General features: G+C 41.1%; 1 protein-coding gene across 1 annotated transcript; it reads right to left on the reverse strand.

Annotated features, from left to right (window-relative positions):
* Positions 1 to 798: 798 nt before the first annotated feature.
* ARHGAP24 (Rho GTPase activating protein 24) lies at positions 799 to 10,337 on the reverse strand (the record flags this gene model as incomplete). Its single annotated transcript, XM_010146023.1, has 5 exons — positions 799 to 1,408; positions 2,654 to 3,731; positions 7,051 to 7,172; positions 7,946 to 8,019; positions 10,205 to 10,337. Coding segments are annotated over 5 exons (1,651 nt in total), but the record flags the coding sequence as incomplete, so codon positions are not given.
* Positions 10,338 to 12,212: the final 1,875 nt, after the last annotated feature.

The raw sequence follows: 12,212 nt of genomic DNA on the forward strand, positions 1-12,212 counted from the left end.
CAGACAGTATGATAATTTGCTAATACACGGTGTAAATATGGATGGTGAATATGTTGGTGTATTTTCTTCGTCATTTGCTTTTTTTAAACCGTTGATCCAGTAATTTCTTCTCTGGACATAATTTTTGGGGTTGTTTTCTTTCAGCACCCATAACACTGACAAGACTATCAGGATGTCCAGGGCATCCCCTCTGTGAGTCACGTCACCAACGTCTCAAAAAGGACTCACTTTCATCCAGTATACAGAGGTAGGTCAGATGCAAATATGGTCAGAAAACCTGGTCTGTGCTCTGAGCTGCAGTGATTGGGCACGGGGCTTCTTTAGGGGACACCATAAAAGCTCTGGTCATGTGATTCCCTTTCCCTTAAATTCCCCTTTCCCCTCTCTCGACTTCTGACTCTGCCACCCATCTATGATCCTAAACAAAGAGCTGTTTATCTTTCTGCCACTGTCCCCAATTTTGCTGACTTGATATACTCAGTTCGTTTTTACAATATGGGTGCCCTGGTATTTTCTACCCCGACCATCAGTTCTGTAAATTAGTACCGCTTTATTTTTCCCCTAGTGTGCTGGTGTTTCTCACCTGCTGTCTTTATAGAAATGATGCAAATCAGGGTTAACCATTGGCACACATACCTTAACATATCTATTTATCTTCACTCCCCAGCAAAAGGGGTAACAAAAAAACCAACCAACCAACCAAACAACAACAAAAAACCAAAACAAAAAAAAGAAAACAAAACCAAAAAACATTTGATATACAAAATAAGCTAATGGTAACACAATGCCAAAAATAGGTTATTATGTTAAGTGCAAGGGAGAAAAGCCTTGATATAAAGCTTGATTGCAACAACATTTCAATTTACCAGTTTAAATACAACACTTGCATTAAAATATTTCTTGAGATATATCTCTTGCTCTCTAAGGTGATTTTTTTTTAAATTTATGTACATGTATCCAGTTGAAATTGACAGTAGTCTCATGAAGCATTCACAGAGTATAACTTGATAAGTACACACTGTAGATATGAGTGGTTACTGTCCGTACCATTTCTTCCTTCAAGGGTTTATAATACTATGTCGAGTACTAGCCTCAAACAGGTGACCAGCCACCTGATAATATGCCTAAGCCGTTCCTCAAAGTCCCAGTCTATGCTTCCAGTGCTCACTGGATCCAGATGGTGTTGCCCCTTTCTGGTCTGCGAGACTCCACTGTCAGTTCTCCAAAAGTGGAGAAAAACTGCTCCATTTCCTTCTGCAACATATCATTCCTCTTCTCTGCATCTTCCTTGGCCCGTTCTGCATTACGCATTTTGATTTCTACCATTGTAAACTTCTTCCGCTCTTGATCCAGTTCTTCGTGCAAAGCCATCATTTCTGTCTCCAGGGTGAGATTTCTCTGCTCCAAGCTGCAAAAATGAAATAAAAGCAGACAGCTTCTGAGCAGCACTCCTCACTCACTCAAGCAGAAGTGCACGCACCAACAAATTCATACATATGTCTTTTCATCTGTTAAGCTTAGACTGAGTTTTCCAGAGGGGTATCTACAAACCATGGCTTCATCAATGAACCATGTTCGATGCCTTTGTTTCACTGCTAATCTCCCTTCTTCAGCTCATGTATCTTCTCTATCTATTTGCAAATATGGATACACAATTTCAAAAAACCCCCCGCAATCAAAATGTTTTTTGTCTAAAAACTGACTCTATTTCAGAACTGGCTTACCAATGGAAAGTATCAGAAATCCTAGCGGTAGTGAGTACACAGTCATCATACGTATGATGTATGTCTGATACACACATCATATGACTGCAGCAGAAAGACTGCAGCATTCGGTACGCTGCACTTTCACCGGCAGCTGCTGTTGCCAGTAGCTCTCACATCTTGTGATCCAGCTACAACTTGCAGTGCCAGAGGTACCAACGCAAAGGGCTGATGTGCAACAGAGGCGAGAACAGAAGTCCTGAACAGCTTTACAGGAGAACCGTTATTACAAAGGGAGTGCATTCAGCTCTTCACTGCTGTGTGCACTAGTCAATGCTAAGCCCAGACTTTGAGGTTATTCACTGATCATCATGGCCATCCATCCTAGCAACCTTGTGTGTGAGAAGAGTCCAGACTGCCTGTTGACAAAGCTCTGCCTTGCCTTCTTTAACAGGTCTGAGCTGTGAAGGAAAGGCTCAGGCAAAGCAGCAGTGTGGAGATAGGACCATGAGCAGAGGTAACTCCCAGGAGTTCCAGCAGTCTCCTAGTCTGGTGGAATAAGCCACAACACTGTTTTCACTGAAAGATGATGGCCAGCTGCCCTTCTCATTCTCTGTTCTATGAAGAACACGTATCAACCAATGAAAACATCGTGAGAGCCTATTAATTTTATTAGCTAGATTCTACAGAAACGTACAAGGTTCTGGCTTTATTTTTGATGCCAGTAGGCTAGCATGTCACAACCAGGGCAAGCAATGGCTCTGAAACATGCCCCCTTGGATCATGAGATCCCAAAAGCAATGTCAGAATATGTCAACACTGAAAGATGGGAAACTCAGGGGAGAGCACCCAGTGACTGCAGGTAGTGCAGACTGCTAGCAAGGCACAAGAGGGAAAACTTGGATTTACTCTGCAAAAGGCAGCCAGATGGCAGAGCCAAACCATGTTACCTTTTTATCCTTGTCTCATACTCTAGCTTTTGCTTGGCCATCTCTTGCTTCAAGCTGGACACCAGGCTGTGCAAAGCAGTGTGACTGTTAGCACTGTTTGCCACAAATGTTTCGCTGTTATCACTGCTGCTGGTGGCTCGGCTGCTGTGGGCCTCCACACTCCTTCCATCACTTTTGTTCTCATAGTCACCCAAGTTAGAGAGGTCTTCATGTGGTGGTCCATCCAGCACAGAGTCTTCAAAGTTACCTGCGTAAAAGTCCTGCTCAGGGCAGGTGGTGGTGGATGAACGACAGGAGTTGGACTGCTCAGGGAGAGAGATTTCACAAGAGGATGTTGACCAGGTGGCACTATCCACACTCTGTTTGTCATCAGAATTTACCATAGAGAACTGCTGGTGGACATTGTCGTAGGTGGAAAGCCTGTTGTGCTGGCCTGACTCACTCACAGATTCCTTCTGCTTGTTGTCCCTCAGTGTGACACAGCCATTGGGCACCCAGCCCAGGGTCCGGCTGTTGAGGGTGTTGCTGTGCCCATCTGTGCTAGAAACACCCATCCTCACACCTCCACCATTTTGCACGCTGTGTGTGCCCATCTTAGTCACCGGTCCTTTCACGGATGACATTCTCCTCATTTGCAGGTTACTGTTTGGTAAGATCTGGCTCTTCTCAGGGCTCTCCACAGAGCTGCTGAAGGACCCATTGGTGACTATGCCACTGCCTTTATTAAAAGCAGGATTTTTCTTCACTGTGAGTGGTGGGCTTCTGGTGACATCTGGTTTCTGGATGCTGTTCCTAGGGCTACTTGTTTTGCTGCCTGGCAGAGCAGTCAGAGACTCATTGTCCATGCTCCCCCTTTGGGGAGACTCAGGTTTGTCCCAAGAGCAGCGCCTCACTGGCTCACTGCTCTCCTTGGTGGTGGTGGGCTCTTTGTTCTGCAGCTGCCCAGCAATCACCTTCTTTGGCATTTCATTGTTATTGTTGCATGTCTCAGGTCCCATCTGAGGGTCTGCATCCTTGGGAAACAGCTCTCCATGTTTGCTAATCATCACTGACATTAGCTGCTGGACTATTACTGTACCTGAAAGGAGACAGAAAGCACATGGTTATTAATGGCCTGTTTTGTTTAGGGCATAAATATACTTTACCCATCAGATTCCACACACGCTTCGTAAGCATTCAGCTTTGTATAAACATTTACACAATGCATCCATCTGTGTAACATCCTGAATGTTTAACATGCCTGAAGTGCCTCTGGCTACCGTGCCGGGTCAGCACCAACTCTCCCTTTCATCAAACCGAGCCTGCAGCCTCACAGGTCACCTAAGAACAGGAACTTTTGTAGAGAAGCTATTACTATGATAGCAACTGCATCCCAGGAAGACCACAGAAGAAGATAAAGAGTAGCAAAAGATAACATCTTTTTAAGCAATGTGTTTCAACTCTATGTGGCGATCATTTTTAAAACCAAAGTCTTACGCTGGCACAGCTCTTGTATATAGCGGTTTAACAGAAAACAGGCAGGCAAGGGATCTACATTGCTAGAACACAAACATTTTAATCTCTTGGAGTGAAATGGGGCAGTAATGTAACGGAATTAATTTAATATGAATGTCTTTAACCACTCTGTGATGAGGCTCCATGCAACCAGGAAACCAGGCCACGTTACGGCACAGTATGGAACTACCGCAGGACCACAGCTTGCTGCTTGTAATAAACGGCTACTTTTACTCTTACAGGACAACCCCTGGGTGTGCATACCAGCTGACCGCACTGCAATTTACACACTAGCATTCATAACTGGACTTGCGGTAATAAAGATGTGCAGCTCTATTTCATTACGCAGGCCCTCATGAAGGATTATTAAGAATATCCCAGGAACAGGGTCAATGAGGTTATAATAACCACCCCTTACAACTCCTTTGTAATATTCTGGATCTTTATAACCCACCCTTTTAAAATACAACTACTAAGAACCAAGTCTATGTGGGTACTCAACAACATCTTTATCTAGCATTTTTGTTTGTTTGTTTAGGCAAAATCATACATTAGAAACATGCAGCAGGAAAATCCACTTAGTTACTCCCATGACACATTTAGCCGTATTCCTTTCGAGAACATTAGCTGTTATGTGCAGAATTTTACTACAAAGATTACACTATCCTGCACTATTACCACTGTGTTTGACAGGAAAAACTGCCCCATGATTGGAATTTTGGAAAATCCCTCTTGAACCAAACAAACCCAGCTCCTCATCTCCATTACACACATACGTTTACCCATAGCTGCAACCTCGACTGTGAATGACTGTGCAATAAAAGCAGGCTCTATCTTCCAAAAAGCAAAGGGCAATGAAGAAGGGTGGCCATGAGCACCAGTTGATGCACGGTCTTTGTTAAAAGCTCTTATACATTTAACTATGCACAGCCCAATTGCAAATCAACATTGTCTCATGTCACATCCTAAAGTTACGCTTGAAGTTATAAACCTCTTTCCACCCCAGTTTTTTTAAAAAAAGAAAAATTTCTTGATAAAACTTCCAAAAAAGTCCAAAATCCAACTTATGAACTTTAGGCATCACCCAGTTCTGGTAAGATATAAAACTAGAAGATACTATTTTTTTTATAAATGGCTGACTCCTCTCTCCCCATTCTAAATCTGCATTTGTCTCCCCTGTCCCAGGTGAGCTGATGATACCTGGTATCCCTTCGGTAAATGTCTTCCTGTTGAGATAACGTTCTCATTGACTTCAGTGGTATAAATCAGCTCTGCGACATCTTTTTCCAACCCCAATCTATTGAACAATTTGAAGTATTTTGTACTATTTAATGCAAAAGCATAGGGGAAAAGGGATGGTTTGCTGCCTGATCAAGAGAAACGTTCACAGCAGTCATCTACCAGGCTGGTAAGTTCTACGGAAGTGCTAGGGTAAGAAAAGCTACTATTCCAGTCAGTCTGACAGTTCTGAGGTACAGAGACAGGTTGAAAGTGAAGTCATAGGCAGCATGCACACACGCACACAAAAAATGTAACTCCTCTGAGAGACATGACAAGATTGTTGAAGAGGAAAGAAAGCAAGCAAGAAGGACTGTTGTGTTTCTTTTTCTCAAAATACCATGGAGAGATGATGCAAGGTGTATAAACTAGGACTTCAGTGAGTGACACAGTGAAGCTTCTCTCTGCAGATAGTCATGGTGCGTTTGAGACAAGGAAGTAAAGAAACCAGAAGGAAGCCACAAATGCAGATTTAAAGGTATCTGAAGCTGCACAGGTTTGATGCTACTCATGAACAGTCATAATAAACATGCCCATAAATTGGACATCTGCTCTTGCAAACCCTTTTGAGTCGAATGCATGATCAAAGTATTCTTTGGGACAATGAGAATCCAGATATTAAAGTGAAGATGATGATTAAAAACCTCTTCCATGATAGGGGGTTTTCTGGCTTGTCTTAGATATTGTTCAGACAGCTAACCCTGGGTGTTCTTTCATGCTTTCATAAATGATTTGGAAACGTCATGTTTCTGTTCACAACAACATAGTTGTTGTGTTAAAATTTAAAGGAAAAAGGAGGAAACATAAGCCTTCAGAAATACAAGTAAATGAACAAAGTGTATGGGGACTTGTATTTAGGGAAGAGAAAAAGCATCAAACAGAAAAAGAATGCATCCGCATGCTCTCCAATAAACTATGAACACTGCATTTTTTGAGTTTTGGCAAAATTTTCAGTGCAGGGTCTACGTACAGCCCTAATTTCTGAGAAAGTTAAGTAAACCCTACATACTAAGAAAAAAATGTTTGGAGGGAGAAAAGCCATCATGTACTTTATGGAGAATAGAAGTCACAAATATATCAAGCCTAGGAGGAAATTATAGGAGGAGTTTGTCATGGCCTTATTTTTGTTTTAATCACAGCAAAATGCTACAGCTGAACACTGCTGTAAATAACAGAATGCAGCTGACAATTTGCACTCTTGTGGAAGAAGGCATGTAATATACCACTGCCTCGTGGGGGATTCTAAATGGGTCACTGCAGCATGAACCTGTACTCACTTTTTCTTATCCTTAAGAACCACAGCTGAAATATTAACTGCACTCCAACCACACGTGCTGAATAAGAACATGCCATATTTACAGCAAGTTTTGAGAGAAAAGTACATTTTTAGTAAAGTTCCCAGGGCAGCACAATCTCATGCAAAGTCCGTTTGCGGTGCTGCATTTCAGTCCCTTTACAGTGAGCTGCAAGGTTTAACCCAGAGGGTCATTCAGGTTGAAGAACTCTGCGTCGATAAAACAGATACATGGAACTTACTGCTTACATACTGCACGGAGCGGTACGTACTGTTAAGAAACCTAAAGGCATTTCTTCTCTCTATTGCAAGTTATGTACAGTAAGCTCACCCTCCATTATAGTCAGAGGATCTTCCACTTTGGGGCGAAGGATGTTGGGGCCAAAAACAGTAGCCAGATTTTGCACACTCATTTTGTTTACACCTGAATAAGACTGCACTTCATCAAGGAATCTGTGGGGAAGAAAGAGGCCTTTAAGGAATATGTACAAAGTAAATAAAAAATAGAAAGAGTCAAAGCATGTCATAGTTTCTTAGCATAGTTCAAGTATTCCATTTAAAATCCTTATGGAACACCTTGAAAGCTTAAGGCAGTTCTCCTCAACTTCTTCAGTTTTTCCTGGAAATGATACATTGATAAAATTTAAATCTCAGTCTGGACTGACGACCAGATTATTGTCTTGAAGATGGAACTTTCTCCAGCATAATAAATCAAGTGCTTGGCTCATAAAATATTCTCAAAATGCAAACTGTCAATTAAAAGAAAAAAGTTTGGATTCTTTTATATGCTGGGAACTTTCTGTTGCTTCACAAATTGCAACTGTGTAAAATCTTACGATGTATCCACAAAACTGTTCTATATAGTACAAGGCATACACAGTTTTCAAGGATACCACGCTTCATGAGTGCACAGCCAAGGCCAGTAACTGCAGTTAGAAATGGGAAAACCAGGGTCCTATAAAGAGGACAGAATATATTCACTTCTACCTTCTCGCATTCCTTGCTGCGTGCGGCCTCCTTGTGAAAGGAAAATCATAATTGTGCACTTTGACAGAGCAGTTTAGTAATTAGTCATGCAGTAAACCCCTATTTTTAGTGCATTCACTTAAGTTCACCAATCCTTCTAGTTTGAGCAACGTTCTTCCTTCAGGGCACAAACACCGACAGGCTTGTCTGTCAGCTCACATTTACAGATACTAGTGTGATATTCTTGTGACAGCACTTACCTACAGATATATTTAAGCAGATTATAATTGACAGCTGGCAGGCTCTTCACTTGCTTCCCCAGTTCCTTCAGGCCCTTGAAGTGGTTTAAGGAAGGAAAAAAAAAAAAAAAGAGTGGGAAGGCACAGTTTCTTAATGTTTTACCAGAGATTCAAAAAACTGTCAGCAATTCCAATTGCCATCAGAACAGCTTGTAGAACCCAATTTGGATGGGCAAAGCTATGTTTTGCTAACAAGGATTAGCCCTGGATAAAAATAAACAACTACATGTATAACTTATTTTCATCCTATCTTTCCTTTCTCTTTCACTCCTTCTTTTTTTGACCTGCAGTTCCATTCCTCCTTCTGCTGATAACAAAGCTGAGGCTTCCAGGCACAGTTCTGGTTTGAACTAGTTGGCATCTTCATATGACAAACTCTCTGTATTTTACCTAATTCTGGTCCATACCAGATTCAGACCAATAAACAGTTATTTCAGTTTGTGCCCACCCTGGGAATGGGGCAAGCAGAATATCATACATTAACTTCTGTGCCCTGTGGAAACCAACTCTGACTATGCTCCTTCCCAGCCAGTGCTTTAGACTTTTTCTGGATGCGGTTTTGGTATTTTGACAGCATCAGTGGGGTTTTGATTACAACATGTTATGAAAACAAATGCAAATCAAGACGGGGGGACCATAATAGCATGTAAGTTTGCTGGCTGTGGGCTAATAAAGGAAATAAGATGCACAGATGCACTCCCTTAACAGTGACTGCACTCCTAACTTCTGCATGGAGAAAAATCAGCTGAAAATCTAGTCAGACAGCCTTCGCTGGACTGCTAAGCCACCATAAAGAGGAATGAAGAGGCTTATCTTCTGCAGCACTGATCTTTCACGTACTGCATACTGCACCAACTCCAGCACCAAAAGGCCACTGTAATTTGAATATTGCTTTCAAAATAAATCTAATGCAGTGATTCACGGCATAATTACAGAGGAACTACATACTGGAACTACCCTGGACTAAGCCAATATAAAATGACTAAAAATTTAATCTGTAAATGAGTGTCACTGTAAGTATAAACTGCCCGATGACTAATTCAGGAGCTGTCAGGTGCCTTTACATCATTGGAGCTTTCAATGTCTAGAGACACATGCAACACGCACAAGCACATAACTGACACTTCAGCTCTGAGGATCCCCTGTCATAACTGAAGGAAAGAGCAGCTCAAATTCAGCCAGCTGAACAACCCACTCCCAACTTCTGCAAGCAGCTGACAACAATGTGCACTTTGGAGCAAGCTCTAAAGGCCAGCGAAGAAACCATTCTGATGTCAGTAGGTCTAAGAGATGATGACCACGTGATAGTTTGCCACAGATCTTTCTCCAGTCCCCCTGCCCCGTTCCGTCATATGGTAACAGCTACCACCTCTGCTGTTGGTAGTCGTCACCTGAAGGCGCAGAAAGCCCTCAGTTAGTTAGAACAGAGGGGCTTCTACTTATCTTAATTAATTAGAAGATTAGGTAGGAGGGATTTCCGTTTTAGCAGGATTTGAACTTTCAAAAACATATTTGACCACCTTAGAAAGTCAGGGGACTAGACTGAAATCAACAGAATGAGACTATTTGTATTTACTTTGAAAAGAAAATATCGGGACTGACCTCATTACCCAGAACAATGTCAAACCAAGCATTTAGTTTCTTACGTCTTCAGACTAATACATAGTAGGCCTATACCACTGCAGGGCACGTATTATCAGTCACAACCCTTATTTTGCTCATCTGTTTTGTTATTTTGAAAGCCTGGAAGGTAGCTCACTTCCAGTGGCCCACTTCCATCTTTTTGAGGCCTTCTGATTCAGTGGAGTCTGTTGGCCTTCAGTCAAAAGTCAGTAAAAGTTGACATCCTGGTGCTTAAAAGAAAATTTTTTAATGGCAAAAGTTGGACAATAACTACTACAACAACTTTCCTTTATAGTTGAGAATGATAATTCACAAAAATAGAAGTCTCTTCTATGCAAAATGAAAGTTATTGACCACAAGGATGTTAACTCGAACTGGCCTCAGTGATTGGCAATAAATACAGCGAAGGTTATGCTACGTGTCTTTATTTAGACTTCCAAACAACCTAAGTGGCAACAATTTTCATATAAAACCAGTCTCAATTAAGAGATGCACATCTTAAATTAGGATAGGTAATCAGTTTTTCTCCTCCTCAAAATCAGTACAAGTTATAACATGCCAGTGTTTTACTTTATCTTACTCAAGTTGCCAACTCACCGTTTCTTCCTCCTTGCTGAGTATTTTGGCACAGGAAAGAAAATCTTCATATTTTGTGTACGGTATCACTGGTTCTGGGAGCTCCCTTAGGTACAGCTTAAGCAGGGATGCCACTGTGTGCACATCTGTATTGCTGTTGGATTGGAATACAAGAACTTGTTACTGTGAATCAGGATAATACTGTGAGATTGACAGGCTAAACACTCCCACTTTTCCATTATCACACCAGATTTTACTCATTATCAGTATATATATTTATAGATCATATCTGTCATCTGTGTCTTTGGTTTTTGGGGTTTTTTTCCTACAAAGAACCTGGGATAGCTGCAAGCAAGAGTTGATTTATTACTGTAAACAATTACACATAAGGCTGTATTTGCAGGCACAGGGATTGAGAAGATCCTGGTTCTCACAGACAGGCATCTGACACCAGGCATGCAAAATCCATCTAAATGGACATTTTCATTTTCACCTGAATCAGAAATCAGGCATTATATTTACACAGTGAGGATTACTGTCCTAGCAGAGATGGACTCAGCTCCCAATACATGCCCAGCGTGTCTCAATTCCATTGTATCACTATATCGTCTGCTGTCAGTATTAAGTAAGCAAGTTTTAAAGGAGACCATATATTTCACAGAGATTTAGTTCAAACTTCCCCATCTGAATTACAGCTTTTTCCCTGATATGTGTCTTTTTCATATGGGCTCCCACAAAATGATTACTGTGCCTTTTGTTAGCAATACTGTTACACCAAAACCCTGGATATACTTTACAAGCAGAACTACAAATCCATGGGGAATTAGTTCCAGCTCTATCCCATTCCACGGAGGCTAAGGCATTGGAAGTCACCAAATTTAGAAAATGTCGGAGTGCCAGCACACTCGGTAACACAGGGCTGACGGTCAAAGGGCTGGTATGACACATACTTTCTCATAACCACATTTACAGAAACTGAAGATTTTCTTGCATGCAGCTAGTAGGAGCCTAGACTGTTTATTGGGCATGCTAAAAGTAAGAAGATGGGGAGAAAGATTAAATTCACCAGTTCAGAGTATGCAATACAATTTGTTTCAATGTTTCTGTGGTGTGTAAAGTTACATTGTGGTGACTTACGAGTACTTATCTGAAAAGAAATAAATAGAAATAGGTGAAAACTACAAGTCAGCATGAAGAAATCTCTCTTGTGTTACTTCTGACTCCTCCTCTGGGTTTAGCTTCTCAGGCATTAATTTAAATCCTTACTGGAATGTTCTAGCTGCTTTCCCCGGTTCAGATAGTTGTATTGCAAGCTGATACCTTTCCATCTAACTTCCGAAAAATAAACCCCAGATACTTACGCTAAATTCATTCACATGAAACAGAAAATGTACAAACATTTGTATAACATGAATTATTGTGTATTTTCTTTTTTCTTGAAGACTTCAGACTTGGAACATTTTTTAAAGTCACAGTTTCTCAAAGGGAACCACCGGTATTTGATGCACTCAAGCTTTGCAAGAGGTACGTTAATTATTATTTTGGAATGATCTGTTAAAACAGTAATGGCTTTTACTAAGTTAAATCTTAACAAGAATGATGGGAACAACCTTAGATTAATGTGGTATGGTATGAGCAAACTAAATTGAGATAGGAGAACAAAAATGATAAAGCACAGTATATATTTAAATGTTAACCACCACCATCCCTCCTCAGAATAAACTCCCAGAAAACATCATGATTGATTCTCAGCCAAAATTCCAAAAAGCATTTTCTAGATGTTAAGGGTCGAGGGCCGAGGTAACAACTCGAATTCCTCAACATTTTCCGTCTGCCTTGTTAGAGACAGAACGAGTTTTACCGGAAAAGAAGAAATTTGCAGCTCGGTTTTGCATTTTGGGAAAACTGAAACAAACTTTTCATAAACAATAAAACCACACAACCATACACTATTATATATATAGGCACAAACTGAGAAAGGGGAAAAAACCGAAGAAAAGAAGACTCAGATAACAAGAGTTCTGCAGAG

This window comes from Buceros rhinoceros, unplaced genomic scaffold, assembly GCF_000710305.1.
Source record: "Buceros rhinoceros silvestris isolate BGI_N320 unplaced genomic scaffold, ASM71030v1 scaffold432, whole genome shotgun sequence".
NCBI lineage: Eukaryota > Metazoa > Chordata > Aves > Bucerotiformes > Bucerotidae > Buceros > Buceros rhinoceros.